Source organism: Euprymna scolopes, chromosome 11, assembly GCF_053919585.1.
Source record: "Euprymna scolopes isolate OS-2025 chromosome 11, ASM5391958v1, whole genome shotgun sequence".
NCBI lineage: Eukaryota > Metazoa > Mollusca > Cephalopoda > Sepiida > Sepiolidae > Euprymna > Euprymna scolopes.
In genome coordinates this window covers 109,881,567-109,903,583 of record NC_136492.1, presented here as the reverse complement: position 1 = coordinate 109,903,583, position 22,017 = coordinate 109,881,567, and the positions used below count along the sequence as shown (strand labels likewise).

Below are 22,017 nucleotides of genomic sequence, written 5' to 3'. Positions count from 1 at the left end.
TAAAATGGATACAGTTTAACGTCTTGTCCAGGACTAATTTTTTTTTTTTTTTGATATATAGAAATCTATATACATACAGGGCAGTGAAAAAAAAAATTATTCAGTCGAATTCTCCAACAAGTTTTGAGAAAAAACATAACTTTATCCTTGTTGCGGGTTTCGTAAATACATCAGCAATATTTTGTTCTCATGATATGTAATTCAAAATAACGGATTCCTTTTTTATCTCGTTTTTTATGAAATGGTATTTTATATCTATATGCTTAGATCTTTGGTTGATTATCGTGTTCTGTGCTAAGACTATACTGGCTTGATTATCACAATTGATTACTACCGGGCTTTTAATTAATTCTGGCTCTAAAATAGTCTTCAGGATATTTTTAAGGTAGAGTGCTTTCTGGGTCGTGTGTGTGATCGCGATAAATTCTGCTTCACACATAGAGAGAGATGCAATCTGTTGCTTTTTAGATTTCCATGAAATAATAGGCCCATTTTCTGAGAGTCTGAAACAATATCCAGATACACTCTTGCGATCCTCGTCGCTTGCCCAGTCTGAATCCGAAAAACCTAATTTTAGGGGATTTCTTGATTTTCTAAATACTAACTTCTGTTCTTTAGTTCCTTTTAAATAACGCAGGACTTGTTTAGCTCTGTTTAAATCCTTCATTGTTGGTCGTGATAATTTTTGTGACAGTTTTGTTACTGTATAGCATATGTCGGGCCTGGTTGCAGTCATTAAATATATAAGACTACCTATAATTTTGCGATATTGTGTGTCATTTATTATTTCAGATTCTGTGTGTATATTTTTATTAATAGCATTTTCGACCGGTGTAGAGCGTTTCTTGCACTCTCCCATTCCAAATTTTAATAGTATTTTGTCGATGTATCTCGATTGAGTCATCGTAACAAGTCCTTTGCTTTGAGTAAATTCTATCTCCAGAAACCAGGATATTTTGCCAAGATCAGTCATTTTGAATCTTTTACTTAATTTCTTCTTAACATCAGTTAACATTGTCACAATTTGATGCGATTAAAATATCATCGACCCACAAAACCAAAATCAGTAGTTTATCGTCTTTGTGTTGGGTATATAAACAGGGGTCTACAGCGCATTGTCTAAATTGTTGTTTAATAATATAATCATGAAATACTGTGTTCCAACACTGAGCACTCTGCTTTAGACCATATAATGACTTGTTAAATCGTCACACGCTATTTTTATTTTTCATTATAAATCCCTCTGGAGGGGTAATATAAATTTCAGTCTATTGGGGCATTCAAATAAGCATTTTTTACGTCCATTTGATGGATGTTTAGGTCATATTGTGATTCGACTTGCAGTAAAATTCTGATTGTCGTTAGGTTTGTGGTCGGTGAAAACGTAGAAAAATATTCTATACCGTAAATCTGAGAGTACCCTTTAGCAACAAATCTAGCTTTGTACTGTTCTACGCCTGATGCTGTGGTCTTTTTTGTAAAGACCCATCTGGTAGAAATAACATGTTTATCTCTTGGGAGAGGCACTACCGTATAGGTATCATTTTCGATTAAAGTATCTATTTCTTTTTTCATGGCAATTTTCCATTCATCACAATGTTCTGAATTAGTTGCTTCATTGAAGCTTTTTGGCGCATTTTCCATTGAATAGCAATAGTCGATTTGATAATCTTTTATATTGTCGACCACAAAAAAATTGGGTCGCCTTCTATTTCTTTTGGGATATCTTTCGACTTTATCATCATCATCATGGATACTCTCGTCTCCGTCATTTTTATTGTTTTCATTTGTTTTAATTATTTGAGGTAATATAATTTCATCTTCATATGACGGGTTTTCATCTGTAAAATTAAACGTGTCTGTGAATTTCACACACTGGATTCTCTTTATTTTTTTCTGGAAAAAATATTAAATTGGCTGAACTGTTTTTATTGTATCCAAGAAATATACCTCTGTCGGCTTTAATATTCAATTTACTCTTTTTCTCTATATATGCGAAAAAAAAATAAATAAATAAAATTAACATATGCGAAGCAAGTTGAACCAAATATATGTATTCTGCTTAAATTTGTTTTTTTACCGCAGAAAGATTCATATGGAGTTTTAGATAGTGTTTTGTTAAAGCACCTGTTGTGTATATAGGCTGCCGCCATAAGTGCATACGTCCAGAGGTTTTTAGGGAGTTTTGATTCAATGAGTAGGCATCTTGCCATTTCAAAAAGTGTCCGCCACGCACGTTCAGCAGTCCCGTTTTGGTGTGGCGATCTAGGAGCTGATGTTTCATGCCTGATATGATGGTTAATTAGTTCAAAGTCTTTATTGGTGAATTCCGTACCGTTGTCAGAGTGAATACACTTGATTTCACCGTAAGGGGCCATGTCGGCTAGATATTTCTTAGTTGCTAGCAGGGTATCAGATTTGTTCTTTAAAAAGTAAACCATTATTAAACCTGAATGGTCATCTACGAAATTCAACACATATCTATAATGTTCTCTGGCCATCGGTTCTACGGGACTGTTCAAGTCACAATGCCCCATTGATAGGATTTTCTTTTACCTTTTTGTCTGGTATCTTGTTTTGATAGTTTGTCATTTTCCCTTGCGTACAGACATCGCAGTTGAAGTTTTTTGATGTTTGTATTTGCATTCCATCAACTACAGTCAGCAACTTTTTGATATCAGGAATATTGCAGTGTCCAAGAATTTTATGCCATGACTGTAGATTATGGCAGGCGGTTTTTGATGGGACTACGCTATTTAAATAATATAATCTTCCATTTTCTTTAATGTTGAATACAGTTCCATTCGGGTATACCAGTTTTGATTTATTGGGGCTAAAGTTTATATTTTCACCTTGTTTTGTGGCAGCTTGTACAGAAAATATTTTGTTTAAATTTTGGGATTAGAAGAGCGTTTTCTAGAATACAGAAACACAGTTCACCTTTATTGTTCTTTAGCAAGATTTTCGCATTGCCTCTTTTCAAAACGATATCATTGACTCAACTCCTGTCAGCTAGTTCTACAAAATGATTTTGTGGCTTAAAGTTGGGATCAAAATTGATAAAATCAGATTCCTTTGTAATCACATGTGCCGTGGCCCCACAATCGACAAGAAAATTATTATTGTTTGTTGAAGCATTAAATGTACACGAAAATAAAAATGTATGTTCGCTAACAGAGCTCTCTACATTTTTAATGTAGTCGCCATTTTAAGTCCTGTATCTACATTGGAAACTCTTGTGATTAGGTCGTCCACAATTATAGCAAATAATTTTTGTACTTTTCTTAGGAAAAAACTTGCTTTTAGCAAAGTTGCGTTTTTTATTCCTGGCATGGGTATAATTCGATTTTGGTGTTTTTATGTGTGTATTTTTAAATTTCATGATATTTGTGGAATCGTTTTGTTATATGATCATTTTTTCAGTTTCTTCGTAACTTCTGAATGCTACCTTGAATTGGCTAAAAGTCATGGGTTTTTCTTTCTGGGTTATCACGGTGGTAAATGGCTTGAAATCACTCGGTAATCCCTTAAGGACCATAGATATTAACAGACTGTCACTTATAACTTCACCAGACATTTTTAAAGAATTTGCAGTTGTCTCGGCTCTTATAATATAATCAGTAATAGTTTCGGCTTCCATTCGTTTTAGAGAGGTCAGTTCAGTGTATAAAGAAATAATTTTGGGTTTTCCTTTCGATAAATAATGCTCTCTCAATATGTTTAATGCTTTGCAGCTGTTGTCCAGGGCTTCTCTCATTACCAGTGATAGACTTCGGTCATCTAAACACTGTATTAATTCCGCAAAGACAGTTGCGTTCTTTTCAATGAAGTCTGGGTCGTTTCTGTTTTCAGGTTGTGTTTGTAGTACTTTGTGTAGCTTTTGGATTCGTAGATATCCTAGAAATTTAACTTGCCACAATTCAAATTTTGATTCAGATCCATCGAAATAAAGACGCACGCTTGGCCCATAACCTCTAGAAGTGTAAGCCATTTTTAGTTTCAGAACAGTTTCAGATGGTTCGCTGTTACACACAAGTCCTGGGAGGTGACTTGTTTGTAGTAGACAGTTCAACAGAACAAAATATTCTTACCGTGTCGAGACGGAAAAGAACATGTGAAATTGCTCCAGAAAAGGTTTAATATTTATGAAGCAATTCTGGTTTCTGATTGGTTGGTAGCAGAACGTGAATTAATTTGATTCGTCAGTTCTTAGCAGCATCGTTTATAAATAGAATCGTCCCGACTGTGTGGGATCATACCCCATTATAACACCAAAATATTGCAGCATCTTTCATATCAAAAAACCTACTGTTGATCTTATATACCTGACGTTACTGCTTGTGTGGTAATAAAACTTCTCAAATGCACTTGTGATGTTAGGCTGTGTAAGGTATAAACTCTGGTCAACTTTCATCAGATAATTTGGATTATTGATACTTATCAAAGACATTCCGATACAAAACCTATCTAAGAACACTGCCAGATGCATAAAGAATCTTTGTGTGAAATTTCATAAAAATTGACCCAGCCATTTTCAAGTCCATAGGGAACTAACTCACAGACACACAAAGTTCCTTTTATATAATAGTAGAGATAGGAATATTACACGCACACACAAGTATTTAAAATGCCTGTATGTATCTTGAATTTTTTTCTTAGCCTGTAATATTTTCCAAATATTAAAGGTGACAGTGATTTCTCTTGAAATGCATAGAACCAAATAATATAATGATGGAAAAGTTAAAGATATCTAATGAACTCTATATCCCCACAAATATGATTAGAGCCATTTGTAAATGGAAGCAATGATTTGACTGCAGATCTGCCTTGAACAGAATATTCTCATGAATTAAGTGACAAGGAAACTATATCCATTTATTCAGCAAATAATCCCAAAGCTTTTCATTATCTGTAGTCAAGCTTCAGAAGAATCTGCTTGCCAGCTGGAACAGAAGTGAGCAATGCTACAACTAGTTAGAAATTCCAGTAAAGAAGTGTATTATCTGACTATGAGGAAATCCTCATTTCTGGAACTTTTTTTTTTTTTTTGCTTTTCTCAGATAAGCCAATTCATTGTGTGATTGAATAAAACAAAAACTAAATGCTTCAATGTAAATATCTGGAAGCAGATCTGAAGAAAAAAGTTGCACTTTTGTTAATCCTTAAAATATACAAAATCAGAGAAACATAATTTGTGATTGTTTTTTTTTGGGGGGGGGGGATATGGATGCACTTTGTATCATTTGAAAAAATGGTGGACAACGCTATTTATAAGAAAATGTTTCTGAAGATCTTGTTTCATTCCGTAAAATATTTTTCAACTCCTGGCATTGTTTCCACATGATAATTATTACAAATTAACTGCAGTGTGAAAATGAGATATTTGATTAAAGACGAATAAAATAAGGATTTGAAAAAAATAACTAAATAAGTCATCTGCTTGAAAAGTAAATTTAAAGATTTATTGTTGATCAGAGAAATCTAAAAATCTTCAACTAAATTATTTCTCAATGGGAATGGAATAAAATTTAATTCATTTTCTGTAAATAAAATAAATAAAAAAAAAAATAAAAATCTTCAAATTACTCTAGGAATCAGAATCATAATTGTTAAAAACTGCTACAAGATATTGAATCATGCTTTGTGGCTCAATTGTGTTGAACCTGACTAAAATATTCTGGATAGACAAGTATACTTATTTCTCCTTATATATAACTAACAAGGAGACCTGGCGTTGCCTAGGATTTAATAAGGATCAACAAATGTTTTACCCTTGTTGAAATAGTCTATTTTTCAATCAAATCGATTGATTGCTATCTCTATTTAGGGACACATTGTGGTGCACTGGGAAGAAGCATCATATTCCTCCTTCTACTGACAATCCATTGCACTGTAGAGAATCTATTGATTTAAAAAATTATTTTTATGTATAATGGTTAGAATCAAAATTTAAAATGCAAATGTCAAGTATCATACTTCAATTGTGCTCTAAACAGAAACCTTCATTTTGAATGCACCCCTGTCATATAAAAGAACCTACTGTTCATTTTCTATGCTGAACACATTTGTTTGTGCAGTGATAAAACTTCTGAAATGCACTGATGATGTTAGACTGTGTAAAAGTGGCAACTTTGGTGAAGATCAGACTGGGTTTTTTTTTTTTTTTATTAGTTTTGATAATTATCAGACGCATTCCAGTATAAAACCTATCTAAAAACACTTCCAAACACATAAAATACATTTATGTGAAATTAAAAAGAAAAAAACATAGGCCCAGCTGTTTTGGAGTCCATAGGAAACGAAATCATACACAACCTTCCTTTTATATAAAAGTAGAAATATTGTGAATAAATTATACAAGCTTTTAGTAGAATAGCTTTTTTTTTTTTTTTCTTGAATTGATAGCAATTCACAACCATTAGCAATGCATTTTGTATTTTTACTTTAAGTACCTATATTTAAATGTGTAAAAAATGAAATATGAATCATTTATAAGAATACCAATTTAAAGATGAATGTCTATAAAATTAGAGAGAAAAAATTTATTTCCTAAATTTGATGGTTTAAAAAAAAAAATGACTTTCTTAATTGAAAGTTAAATGAATTTATGATGAAAAAATATTGTAATAACGTTGTATATTTCTCCAGAGTAACATTGTGAATACTTATATACATAACATCATTAGCTATGAACGTATTTGTTACATAATCAACACAAATGGTACAAAATTTTAATGAAAAATTTGACATCTATTTTCTATAATTTACATACAAATTAATATTTAAATAATAGGTGTCTTTAAGATTCAATAGGATATGTCATCAATAATATTGCAAATCGTTGAAGTCATTAGGGTTTGAGCTCTTCCAACAGGGAACCTTCATTTCCAGTTGAACCAACCATAATTCATCTCTCAATAAGCTAACCTCCAAAAGTCTTTCCTCTGCCCATGAAAAAAAAAAATGGTCATACTGAACATTTTTAAAAGAAAACAAGATGTTTGTAATTGAATAAATATTTTCAAAATAAGTTGCTAAAGATAACTGAATTGTTTAAGTGAGCATCTTCTTCCCAATTGATAATATTTAAGCTGTAAACCAATTGTGAATTTTCATAAGAAATTTGATGAAAATGTATTCTTCAGCCTTATTATAATTCTGATCGGGACTAAATTTGTATCTGGTTTTCATGGGCCAAACATATTCTTTGGTGACTTTCACCGGATAGTTGCCTGAAAAACGTTCTGTTTTTTTTTTTTTAAAGAGGGGATTATTTCAATTTAAAATTTGTTTCATTTGATTAAACTAATCAGCTAAACTGACTTCAAGGTCATATCCTGTCATTTATAGTCCATTGCATTTGTTAAATCATATCTATACTTAACTGTAAAAGTATTTTATCAAAATATATGCAACAATATTATTCATACATTTAAAACTTTTTTGGTTTTGTTTTTTTAACATATTTGGAAGTAAATCTGTATAGATTGGCACAATATGATTTTTGATCAGCTCAATTCTGTTGTTGACATTGGTTTGCCCAATTCTTCCTAGAATCTGGTACAAGAGAGGAGGCAGCATGTGAAGGTTAGAAATGTCCAAAGTAAAAGTGGTTAAATGTAAGCAACTGAATTCAAACTTGGCTCAAGTTGTCAGTTCATATCATGAATATTCACTTCACTATCACCAACTTTCGTTTTTTTTTTTTTTAAGTGAACATCTATTAAGAAATTTAACATCTCTATTATTGAACTTTGTTCTCATAAAGCATCAATAATGGCAACTGCAAAGATGGCTTGTTGTTCAACTTGATAAGTATTTCATGAGAAAAATACTTCTGCAATTTCTAAATAATAAAACAAAATATCAAGTTTAAGCTTTTAAAAACTATCTTTTCCCAAAAGATATTTTCTAAACAATCATGAATTTTAGTTTAGAAAAAAATTCCCATGAGACAAATTTAAAAAAATAAAATGAGTTCGCTTTTGTTAGCTATAAAAAAAAAAATTGTCTATTAAAAATCTTGCGCAGTGGTTATAGTACTGGGAAAAATCAATTGTAAAAGTGATATTCTCCTGAAGGTTGGAGGTTCAATCCTCAGTGCGGGCGACCAAAATCTACATTTGTGATTTACTTAGGACCTCTATCCAGTCATATCTGACGGAACAAGAGCACGCTACCCCTGTGAAGTAAATAAAGCGTTCTGCTCGAAATTCCGTCCAAATTCCCGAGTTCGACAGAAACATTTACGAGTTCAACAAGATACATCTGAAGAAGGTCGGAGGTTATATCAACCAAAACATTGTGAAAATCACGTTCAAGATGAAAACAGTAGTCCGATGAATCAAAATAATACGAATAACCAATCCTCATCTAAAAAATTCGAAACGTCAAATTTGCAAATATTTTAAAATTTTCTCCATAGTTAAGTATAAACCCATTCGTTCATTGACATCATCACAATTATCTTCATAAATTCTACTTTTACCATTTTTCTCATGAAAGACATTTCACTTTTTTGAAATGATGCTTGTTATTAGATTTTGCTTCTTTCATTGTTGCTGGTTTTTCTTTGTTTTTTTTTTTGTTTTTTGTTTTTTGTTTTTTTTTTGCATGTGCATGCCTTCTTTTCTTAACTCTTGCTTGTTTCTCTGTTGTATTGTTTTTGAGTATTTTATTTTCTGTTATTATTTGTGCGTGTTTAGTTTCCTTAACGCCTGCTCTCAGTGACAGAAGTAAAATTGAAGGAGACCCCGGCTGAACCGCAAGCACAAGATGGAGGCTGTGGATGCTGAAAGTCCTCTGACAACCTCCCATCTCCATCAGTCATCTCTCGGCTAAATTCTGAAACACACACACACATGACACTCAATCCAACCCACCCCTATCTGACTGAATAAATACTTTCTTCAGAATCTGGCGACATAAGCAATTCTAAAAGAATTAAATTCTGAGATAAACAAGAAAAAAAAGCAAATGTATTACAAAAATAAATAACTTTCAGTTAGTCATATCATTTCAGTTTTACTTTAGCTTGTTTTTTTTTTTTTTTTTTTTTTTTTTTTTTCTTTCTCGAATACAACTAATGACCAAGTCTTGTGTGTATGACATGAATGGATGACTTTAATCAAAGCATTATGAGTTTAATGCTTTTATTTATATTTTTTTTTTTTTTTTTTGCTTTTTGTCAAGCAATGTGCTTTCTATGTGATTTTTTTTTCTTTATCAACTTTTAAAAACCAATTTGGGGGAGATATTTTAATGGTGTGTAAGTATTTATGGTACTGATTATATTTTATATTGATATCTTTTAATGTACAATAAATATTTATCTACAGACGGATCGCAGGCACTTTTCTTTTCTTTTTTTTTCCTTTTTTTTTTTTTTTTTTTTTTCAGACGTTGATTACCTATTCAATATTATTTTTCTGAATTTAACTATGAGAATCAGCTTTAAGTATATTTCTAGCCAGGACATAAAATGTTATTTGCCACAGGTTCGTCTAGTTTTTGTTTACGTTTTTTTTTCTCTTTTCCAAAATGGACAATTCAGTACAAAACTGATTCTCCCTCTCATTTGAAAAAGAACCGTCCATCTGTACCACTTGGTTTTGTTGATACGCACTTGTTCAACAGGTAAGACTAATATTTATTTTAAACAAAAAGAAATGCCTAATACTTTAATGATAACCTGCTTCTTCATTCCACTTGGAAGACCTTTCCTAAAATAAATAAACTTTGCTAGATTTTATTCTTTTGAGGAATTTTTGTTTGTTTCTTTTATGTGGGTGTATATATACAACACGAAAAAATAAGTCTCATATTTTTAACAAGACTAAGATCAGTTGAAATTCGTCTTAATGGGGATTAAAAAGAAAACATGTTTGGTGATTTAAGAGAAAAAAAAAAACTATGTATAGACTGTAGGATCATTTGTAAATCTGTCAGCAATAAAAGTAGGTCATCTTTTTTTTTTTTTTTCATCTGAGTTAGTATGACTGATACATGGCGAGTAGAAATATTTATAGGAACTTATAATAACATAAAGCAGCCATGTTGGGTTATAACTATGATCTAAAAATGATATCTCATACATGTCTTCCTAGAGCTTTAGGAAATTGAGTATTAACCATTATTAATAGGAGTACTCATTCCAGGACTGGTTCATAATACATTGGTACTCTTGGACCTGTGAATGAGGATCAGATACATAAAAAAATATATATTGTTTTTATGGCTGAAGTTATGCATTTTGGAAGTTTTTTACTTCTGTGCATTTAAACATTCGTTATAAGATCTGAAAATAATGTAAAATTTGATTAATTTTAAGGACGTGTAAAATTTTATCTGATTTTCGTGTAATTTAAATTTCACAGAATTAGTAGTCAAACAACCTTTCCAGATTCACATGGTCTTGGTCATTCATCAAATCAGCTCTTGAAAAAAAAAAACTGTCTAAACACAGAGCACTTTAATCATTGTTTAATTTCTACAGAAGTGAACACTTCAGCAAGAATTTTGAAGATGATCAGCAACATTTATAAGCGTGACGCCATTTGCATGTAGATCAACAGGTAGCAGTCACTCGTCTTCAAACATCACATTTCTCTTTCTCTCCTACTAAATCTCTTACCCATCTAACATAGAGCCAAAAAGATGCGTATGCATAAATATTTATAGTGCACAACATTTGCACTGCACCATAGGCACATTTTGGTCAGAGCAATTGATCATAGATGAATGTTCTAACAAGAACCAGGAGGTAGGCATTGCTCCCAGTGATCAAATTGCACCTCTGAACATCAACATAGATATTTTTGTGTTCACATTACTTATATATATGTGTGTGCATGTGTATATCTGTGTGTGTGTATAATTTATATAAACATTAAAATAGCCTACACTAATTAATGTTTCTGTGCCAGGCATAAATTCAAGTCTTGTTTGGCACAGAAACACAAATCAGCGTAGGTTGATTTAATATTTATATAAAAAAAAATTATTTATAAAGCTTTACCTTGTACTGAACACTTTAAAATAAAATATTAGTTCAAGTTCATTGTATCAGCATATTTGAACGTGATTAATATGTGTGTGTATGTGTTGAAAGACAAAATAGAAAACAAATTAAACACAGGAAAAACTAAAAATAAACCACAGATTGGTTTCTTTCAGATCTACAAACATCTTTACTACATTTTCTTTCTACAGCACTTTATTTTATGACATATCGGGTATTTTATCGAGAAAGAAATCTATATATACTTAAAAATGGGCATCATTCAATGTGCACAGTGACAAGATTATATATGAACAAGATCCATAGTTTTAATAGATTATTTAATAAAAATCTAAATTCAATTCTATTTATGTGTGATGATCATGTCTAGATATTTGTTTTAATGATTAATCAAATACAAGTATTTAATTAAGTAAAAGATATGTATTTGATAACTTTCAATTCTTTGTCACTCTTATCATCCATTTTAAAAGCTACGTGCAGATTTCCTTTTTACAAATATTTTTTTACAAATTGATCTAATTTTATAGATATTTTTGTCTTATATTTAAATATAAAAATAATTCCCGCATTAAAAAAAAAAATGATTTTATGGATATTTTTGTCTTTTATTTAAATGTAAAAATAATCCCCACATTAAAAAAAAAAAAAATTATAATGGTAACATATCTGCATTAATCACAGATTTTCATGTTAGCTACTTTAATTATATTTGACGTGTACGATTATACTTAATGGGATCTGAATAGTTTCATTTGTGATTTCGAGAAAAAAATATTTGCCATGTTTTTCTTTTCTTTAACAATTTGAACATTTTTTTTTAGTTTTATGTCCAAATATATTTTTGGCATTTGCAATAAGTCAAGTAGTTAATAAATTTTCCCTCTTTTTTTATTTTTATTTTGTAAGTTAGAAATTTTCTCAATACAACTTTTGAGTCACTTTAGAATATCAATAATGTTAGTTGTTTATTTGGCTTTAAAAAAATAAAAACCAAGATTTTTTTAATGGCTTTTTACAATATTTATTTTTGAAACATAATTATGCTACAACACATTTTACATTTTCTCTAAATACTTGTCTTTGAATATTTAAAAACGTATATCACAAAATCGTAAAAGTTATGGATGTAATAATAAAAAAAAATGTTGAAAAATCTAAAGAAAATTCTTTATCAATTCTGTTAGATTCTCAAAATTCAGAATTTTTTCCCAATTTCTCCACAATTCCAATTGTTTGATTGGAATCTGAAGACTTCAGATTATTTGATTTCTGACTGTAAATCAATATCATTGTTTGATTTTTTCATTCAATATCAAATGATGTTTGACTTTAGGTGTTTTCTTTTATGCTTAAACATAAAATAGCATTTTATTATCCAAATATAAAAATAAGCAACACTGGAAATACTTAAAACAACAGAAATCAGATGTTTTCTCTTTTTTTCAAGTCTGATACAATTCTCATACTTAACAAATTTATTGTTGGCATTGATAAAATAAAAATCCAAATGGATTCTTTGGAATAAACAAAAAGTGTAAGAAACCTTATTGAACCTAGTTCTTTCACGGTTTTATTGACTAGACAGAAATAAAATATATTTTCTTTCTTTCTCCAAACACAACAGTTTCAGAAGAATTGTCAAATAGAAGTTGTTCAATATGAAAATTAATTAGGTCTACATTGATAGTGCTTAATTAAGTTTATTGATCTGATCTCTTTGATAAATCAATCTGTAATTGATGATCATTGAAGATGATGAAGTTCATTGGTTTCCACAAGAACAAATGAATGACCGTTTTGGTATTGAAATCAAAGGGAAATGAGTTGCCATTTATTTTTTATATGTTCTGCCTTTTCATATTTAATTAGACTTTATTTGAAACCTACTTAACATCCCATCGATATTATAATAATAATGATCTTGTTAGTATGATCGTGATCACCTGTTACTTCCTAAATGCAACCATGGACTCCTCTAACTGCAAAGAAAGATTGATTTAAATAATCTATTTTTCTGGTGTTGCTAAAGTTTTTTTATTTTTATTTTCAAACCTGATAAATCCTGGAGTCAGTATTCATTTCTGTTTTTAAAAAAAATGTTAACATTAGAAAATAAAATCGGCTAAATCTACATTAATGAAAATTGAAAATTATAAAACGGGAAACATGTCTAATCTTGTTCGTATAATTTAGATGCGATCATGGCATGTAAAGATACTTATAGCGATAAATATAAAAGAAAATAAGGCAGCTTGGACACATTCTCTATGAAATGTTCGCTTCGTTTATTCAGTTTCATTTTTAGTCAGTTTTCTAATGTTCTTTTCTCTCTCTCTCTCTCTCTCTCTCTCTCTCTCATTTCACTCTTCATTTTTACATATTTTTTTTTTACTGGTTTGAAGTAATTCATTTTTACATATTTTCTCATCAACTGTAAAAATGAGAGGAAAAAAATGATCTTGTATATTATTTTTTACTATACATTCGCACACAAGTCATTATCAGTGTCATTGCTCACTGGCAAAGACGTGATATTTCTTAGATTCAGACTTATAAGTCTTTCCAGATTTCCAGTAATCTCCATTGCAAATTACTTTGTGTTCTCACAAGTTGTATTATTTATTTTATTTTATTTTTTTTATTTATTTATTTTTTTTTTTTAAAAGGAGGCATTACTTATCAAGGCCTGAAGGCCACTCGAGGATAAGGGGTAATGAATGTAAGGTGTTACTGTAGTAATCGTTAATGGTGTAAGTTGGGTAGAATTTTATTAAGTGGACAGTTCAACAAGAACTTGTTTACATTGGACTTGAAGACTCAGCTATTGTAGTTGGCTGGGGAGCAAGCCAGTGGAATAATGTTCCACAGGTAGACCGTTTTAGAAAAGAGGCTTTGTTTATGGAATCTGCATTTAGATTTAGACTCATAGAGTGGGGGAAATTGTTGATAGTTTTTGTAGCTAGTTGAGTTTTTTTGTAAAATTCCGGCAGGGAGGAGGACGGTTAGAGATTGGAGCTCAGACGAGTTAATCATAGTTCTCGCTGGAATTTAAGTGACAATATGCCACCTCAGAATTTCTGTACTCTTCCATCTAGGTATTAATGCTGCTTACAATCCTCACTCTTTCCATCTTTTCAAATCCTATCCTTTATGACCATTTTCTGTGCCACCACACGTTTTAATTTTTGTATGCATGTGTGTGGGGGGGGGGGTAAGATTATGTGATCTTCCTTGCATGTCTGTCCTGGCTGTATTACATCTCTTGAATTTGTACATTCTGCCTTCTCTATTTCTAGGTGTGATTATTTGCCATAACCTTTTAGATATCTATCTTTAAAAATCTTCCAAATTTAATCTTTGAAAAAAAACATTGCACAAAAAAGTTACATTATCCAAAACAATATCAATAAACAAATTATGTTAAATATTTATTCTGAAATATTTGAATTCGATGATCATGAAAAGACCTCAGTAAACATGGGAGAAAATGATGAGAATGAACTTGAGAAAAAGAGGGATAAAGACCTGGCCAGAGATAGATTATATTTATTTATTTGCGGGTTGTTATCTTTATCTGCATAGTTGTTTCACTACGTTTCAGCCAACTATTCCTCTGGCCTTCTTCAGGTGGTCAAGAAGGCTAGAGGAATAGCTGGCCAAAACGTGGTAAAACAACTACAAAAGATGAGGATAACATTCTGCAAACAAGTAAATAAATATACAATTTACTCGTCTCAAAGGATTCCAATAAAAAATGATATACATTGATAATCATGAAAATACTGAGGTAAACATGGGAGAAAATCATGAGAATGAAAGAAGAGGGATAAAGACCTGGCAGAGATAGATTAGCTTGAAAGTTAATTTCTATATGCCAACATGTAAAACGAACAGTAAACTGAATATGATGTCAGTTTCCAAAAATGCCGTTATAAATTTTAGTTTATAACTGCTTAATCTGATGTTCTGCCTAAATTTTCTGATTCTATTATTAAAACATTCAGTATTTGAAATATGTTTATTCGTTTGAGAAATCCTATTGATATTCATTCTTGATTTGTTTATCTGACTCACTTGTATGGTAACCTACAAATTAATTTTACATCTTTTATAAACATAATTCTTGTATATCTTAATAGATCACCATTGTAAGTTTCTCACGCCTATGTTAGACGCTCAAAAAAGTTTCAGTATTGAACTTTTTGATACTTGTTCAAAAAAAATATTTGTTGCTTCTTTCACGTATCAGAAATGTGATTTTGAGTCAACCTTTTAGAATCTTTTCGCTATCAGTTATGGATTTTCACGGCTCCTTCATAAATAATTTATTGCAAGAGTGGATGAATCTTTTAATGATTAGTGACATCGACTATTCAATTGGCTAACATAGTTCAAATCTTATTGGATGTTGAACGTTCACTTTGTCCATTAATAATCCATTGGGGAAAAGGTATGAATCATTGGAATTACTCACTGTAAAATAAGTCCTTATGAATTATGGTTCGGTATTAAATAACCCACAAAACTGATAAGTTATGAAACATCACAAAAACTGAATCCATAAGCAATAATTGAAGCTTAACACCTTTTGTAACAAGCTCTATCTGAAAAAATATTGAGCCCTTTGTATGTTCAAGCTTATATATATATATAAATTCCTTTAGATTCAAACAGAAGTTTGGGTAGTAGCTCAATAGTGTTATACACCACCAGAGCTCAAAATGCAATAATTTAGTAAATGTTCCTAATCTGTTTTCAAGAACATGTCCCTGGCTAAGCATGGCTGCCAAGGTCTTCTCTCTACCAGGTTTTTGGTCTTTTTTGTTGCCTCTGAGTTCATTCTGTCATTCTATATGACCACCTGTTGTCTATCTTGGATGGTGACCTACCCATCTATGTTTGGCTGTTCATATGGTGGCAATGTCATTTACTCTAGATGACTGTTTCTTAATTTTTCTATTGCTGCATTATTAAGTACCAATGTTTTGCTATTATAGCTCCTCACTGGCAAGATGTATTTGTTAAAAGCTAATGTTCATCATGGACTTTCTATTCTTGTTGTAAACTTTGGAAAACTTGTCCACCATTTCAGGCATTTGTCTTGCTTCACAACATCTTCCCTAGATAGATATTGTTACCAACTTTCTTTTAAACAGCTTTTTTTTATTTATATATATATATATATATATATATGAATGAAAACTTCATATTATTTAAAATTGATTTTTCCAGGCAATGCCAGGTATCTCGACTTGTGATTTATAAGAGACTAGCCTAGGTACCCAGCGTTGCCCGGGTGTTTGGAGGTGTGTGTTGAGCAAAAAAAAAAAAAAAAAAAAAATTGCTAGTAGGCAGGCGAGGAAAAGAATGGGAAGAAAAAAAAAGTGACATCTTTGCTGTTGCACCCATCGCCAAACCGAAAGTGACATAGGTTTAAATTAAGGCTAGTCAATCAAAAAGAGGGGGATGACTTTCGAAAATATTGGCGAAAAAAGCGACCCCTCCCTCTAGAAAAGTGCCCAGTTGAGGGTGAAGAAATTGTTTTTAGCCAATTTTTCAATATTTGTCGTTTGAAGGGTCGGGCTTCAAAATGATACCAATCTCATGAAAATCTGTTGCCTCTGTCAAAAGTTTTAGGCAGATATACAAACAGGTGAGATTTATATTATATACTGTTCAGCTTTCAAATAAATTGATGCTTAGAAACATTTCTATGGTAATTCTGAAGGTTCCCACTCTATAGTAATTTGTAACTCACTCCGACTTGTATAGTAGAACTACAAATGATTTTTCAGGTGCATCATATCTGATACTCTCATTTACAAAATAATAATCATACTAAAGGTGTGAGCCCCTAATTCCCTACAGCTATAGATAGAATAGTACCAGAAGTTCATCTATGAAATGTTTCTGATAACTATTTTTTATGATCAAATAAAAAAAAAACAAAGAAAACATTGACATTAAATATTACAACATAAATTGATACACAATAAACCATACTATTTTTTATACAGATTATGAATTGGAAAAAATTCTAACCGCTTATTAAAACATTTATTAAAACAACAAAATTCTAACCGTTTATTAAAACACTTATTAAAACAAAATGTATGAGAAAGAAATACTTGTGATCTGTAAAGTTTCAAAACTATCAATCAACACAAAATAGTTTGTGTGAGATGACGATAATAATCGTCATTGCCAATAAAAAAAATGAATGGTTAACGGCTGTTGCGATAACAATGATTTGAAATGGTTATTGAAAGAATTAGAGACTCAGATTCCAAGAAGCACCACTAGTTATTGTTGGTGAGCAATCATTAAATATGACCATGATGAAAACTGAGTAAATTATCAAAATATTGTTTCCATGAAATACAATGTTCCACATAAAAATATTTTTTGTCTCTGAAAAAGATTCTCTTCAATGATAGAAATGATGCCATCTTCGTACGATGACTGATAATCTCATCTACGTCTGAATGAATGGTGTACGTGTGGCGATGTTTATTTGAAATCAAACTTTTATAAAAATAAACAAGAAATAATTCTTGAAGAAAAATAAAATCATGCAAAATTCATTCAACCTGCTAAAATCAAAATATTTGTAAGTTTAAATTCGATCCAAATGGGGTTTGTGGCTATAATCTTGTCTGGTAGCATTTTATTATTGGTATTCTAAAAATATTTGAAATGTACAAAAAAAAATCAGACTCTAAAAATATTGGAAAACTGATTAAAAAAAAAAACAAAAAAAAAAAAAAACAAAGCCTTCAAAAATATTAACTGACATCAATCATTCTTGAAAATCGCATGCACACACACACACATCTAACATTTAATTTGCCTTACAGTTACAGAGTTGCATTTCAGCAGAAAACTAATTAGAATAGATTATTATTTTTAAACTCTAAGAAACCCTTAATCACTGAAACATGACTACACTTGCTCAAGCCAAAAAGATGGTTTATATAATAAGTATAAAAAAAATTTAAAGCTCTATGTAGTATTGAATACTTCTGAAAAAAAATATTGATAAGTTCATTTTATCAATATATTTGAACTTGTTTAAGTATAATTTATATATTTAATTTATTTAGTATAAATTTTTTTGTACAAATATATCTGGCTACAAATGCAAATATGTTTGACTAATGCCAATGGCAGTCTCATCAGTCAATGAAGAAACCTTGATTCATTATCTGATGAGACTAAGTCATTTAGAGTTTTACTCAAAACATTTGCATATCTAAAGTTATATACATACGAAATAAATATATAGTGCTATGTGTTATTGAGCATTATTTTATAAATAGTGATTTTCTTGACATTGTTTATCAATCTCTATGAACAAAATTATACCTGGAATACTATATTGTGTGCGTGATATACGTAACAGCTGAGAAAAAAAGTTTATCTTTATACAATTCATATCCAGATGTGTTGGTTTCCTGGGTTCTTTGTCCTTTAAGTGGATTTGATATCAAATTTCATAGAAAATATTTTGTGGTGAAATCAGTTGTTTCTAGGCATTCTTACACCTTACCTTCAGGAAGTCTGCAGTGTTTTGGTGTATCGATTAACTCCCACAAGTGTGCACTACTGTACTGAAGGTTTTAGAATCAACTTTGATCTGAAAAGACATTGCACGCATGGTTAAGAACCCATGTTGATAAGAATTGAATAATATCAATAATAATGGCTTTCCTATAAAAAATTTTTAAATTATTATTTTTATAATATAGTGGGATATATTTCCCTCTTATTCTACTCACACACAAAAACACTTATGATTATTCTTGAGTCACTCAATTATTTTGTTGAATACAATCAACATTTGGTGTCAATTCGATCTAGTCATTATTTTTTCTAAGATTTTAACCAACTTTCCCAAGTCTGAATGTTGAATAAATAATAATAAAAAAAAAAATTCTATAAAATTCTTTTATTTTGTCAGTTTTCATTTTTCTATCTTTCAACTAGCTGTCATCTTTTGGGGGAGGATTGCATAACGTGTACAAATTCGGATCAAATGCAGAAGACGTGTGTTGAATGTAAAATGTTCTTTCAGCATTTGATCAGACTTTGTGTACATATTTTATGACCCTCTCCATGAAGATTAATAGAAGTGATTTTATTTATTGTTTTTTTTTAATAAAGTCTCATTAAAATGTTTTATTTATCTAAAGCTTTGATTTTCAAAAATTTCTTAGAACAAATGATCAGCAGACCGAATTAATAAAAAATGTTTATCAAATGCAACAAAATATGTGCAAAATAACAAATGTATAATGCACTTAGCTCCAACAGTGCTCAATACATGAGTAGAACTACATAGTAATATGTGTGTGTGCCAAGTGAAATACAGAAATGTTGCATTTCTGTGTAGTTTACTTGCCATAAGTACTACTACTATGTAGTTCTATTCATACATTGAGCAATGTTAGAATAGTTACTGAAACAAAACTATATACATAATATATTATTTTATAATTATATGCATGCACATGCAGAACTAAAAAAATCTTTCATTTTTAGAAGGAAGTTATTTTTTTGTTTGTTTGTTTGTTTTTTTTATCCAGGAATTTAATTTATTTGGCATTCACGCTTTTATGTATTATTGTACATTAAAAAAATCAAGTAGTTATAAAAATATTTGGATATTTATTATAAAAGATTTATTTTCATCGTTGCTTGACATGACATGTTTTCTTTTTCTTTTAATTGTTTTTGTTTTTTTATTTTTTTGTTTTTTAATTTTTGGGCTTTTTAAGTTTGTAAATATTTGTCAGTAGGAATTTTGAAGAATCCAAATGTGTGATCAGCCTACTGTTATTGTGGGTCAAATAATGTTTTTGTATCAGATTTTGAATAATAAATTGTTTTAATGCATCAGTTTCAGTTGATGTGTGCATTTATTTTGATCATACATTTTGTTATTTTTGTGTTTATCTTTTCAATAACACAAAAAAATGTTCTACTCACTTAACATGTTTATATTTTATATATTTAACATTTCCTTTTTGTATTTTGCCTCCAAAACATTTTCTTTCTTACTATCAAATATTCATCCTAATGTTATGTAAGAATCAAACGAAAACCAATTCACACAATTGCACTATAATAAAATGTTATTTATTATAAAGATTAATGAACAATATTTTGAAAGCCTCATCAATGAATGTTGATTTTAAAATAAAATATAACTCAAATATTATTAGTAAATTAAATTTGGATATGCAGCTCTTTGTTAGAGCGATGGCAATCATTTATTTTGTCTTTTCTTTATATATTATTATTATTATTGGATATCCGATCAAGCATGCATTATCATTTTGCATTTGAAAATACGGAAGAAAATTCAATTTTCAAACATGAATTGATAATGCTGGTGATTATGCTCAATAAGATTAATTTTATTTTCCGCAACATTGTGAATTGATTTGGCATTGAGTGCCTCTCCATTCATGGACATTCTTGAGCCTGCCAAGCCAGTAGGACTTCCTAATACTTGCATATTTATTTAGAAAAAGTGCATTTTGTTGATTATTATTTACCTTCCTGTTAATCGATCAAAAAATGAAACTTAATCAAATGGTAATTTTAATATTTCCAATGGTTTTTGTTTTTTTTTTTCATCAAGAAATTTTCTTTCTTTCAATTAAGCTTAATGTCTTCCTTAACATTTATTAATAATTAATAACATCTGAAATTTTTTTAAAACTTTAACATATGCATTACCAAAGCATTCAAATCATATATATATATATCTTTGATAGAGCAGAGGATCACTCAAAATATTTGGATTATAATAACATCTATAATTGTACATGCTTTTGTTTTCCATTAGACTATTTTTTTGTTATTGGTCAAATGTGGAGAAATTCATTATTTTTAGCTAACAAAACACATTGTATACATGTATATTTAAGGTGCAGACAATACCTGTTTGCAAGATAAACATCTGTAAAAAATATATCTGTAGTTTCATTTGAGATTTATTCATTAAATTTGGTTCAGTTTTCAGAACTTGTTTCGTTGATTTCACCTGCCTTTGACTTTTGTCACAGTCACCCAATTTACACAGTTAGTCTTTAGCCCACCCTCCATATTATCCTTATAAATCTTCTGGTGTCTCCTTCCACTTCACTTTAAACAAAAAAAGTCAGAGTTGCAGTCAAGTGAGCTAAGAAAGCCAGATGTTGTGTAAAGTTAATAGACAAAGTTTTCTGACAACCAGGACAATTGGTATGACCAAAAACTGATATGCATGACCTACATGCAGGCATCAATACAGAGTTTCACTATTCTGCTCAAAATTCGTTCAAACTCCTCGGCATAATGTTCACAGGGAACATGAGCTGGAACAGATACATTGAGGACATTGCCTCGCCTGCTGCGAAGAAGGTGGGGTCTTTTTACCATGCTAGAAAGTTACATACGCCTGAAAGTAATCTGTACCTCTATAAGGCCATCATTCGCCCAGATATGGAGTATTGTCACATTTGGGCTGGTGCATTTGAAAATGTAATTAAAAAAAAAAAAAAAAAATTGTGATGTGGCCATCTGTATTTGCTATGAGATACTCAGTGAAGGAAGAATTTGGATGGAATGTCACCTTTGCTGCAACGACCTATGGCGTTTTGACAGTGTCAGATTGCCAACCAAGTGTTTTTTTTTTCTCTGATGTCTCTCTGTAGTTAAACTCTGAATCTTTCTAAGTCTTATCTGACATTTTACCATCATCCTGTTGACACTAAGGAGGTCTGAAATCTCCTTATTTGACATTCCGATGTGCTTTCCAAGAATTGTCATTTTCACAAATATGGCCATTCAAAATTGTGTATAATAAATTATTCTGCAAAGAAAAGAAATGGAAATGTAGTCACTATTTTCATGAAGACAGGACTGACAACCAAAGCTGAAAATTGTGAACAAATATTGGACGCACTCTGTGTTTGCATGATGATCACCTGTGCAAACAAGTACAA

At 30.4% G+C, this 22,017-nt stretch overlaps 1 protein-coding gene across 3 annotated transcripts in view; it reads left to right on the top strand.

Annotated features, from left to right (window-relative positions):
• The window catches only part of LOC145288070 (ras-related protein Rab6), a 309,805-nt gene that overhangs the window by 274,679 nt on the left and 13,109 nt on the right, over positions 1–22,017 (top strand). The window contains exon 8 of one of the 3 annotated variants that reach the window (XM_080136128.1): positions 8,728–9,344. The exons of the other annotated variants lie outside the window; for them this stretch is intronic. Coding sequence (XP_079992254.1) covers positions 8,728–8,795 — 68 coding nt within the window. The 3' untranslated portion in view covers positions 8,796–9,344. Of the gene's footprint in view, positions 1–8,727; positions 9,345–22,017 lie in introns of those variants that run through there. 3 annotated transcript variants of the gene reach the window in all.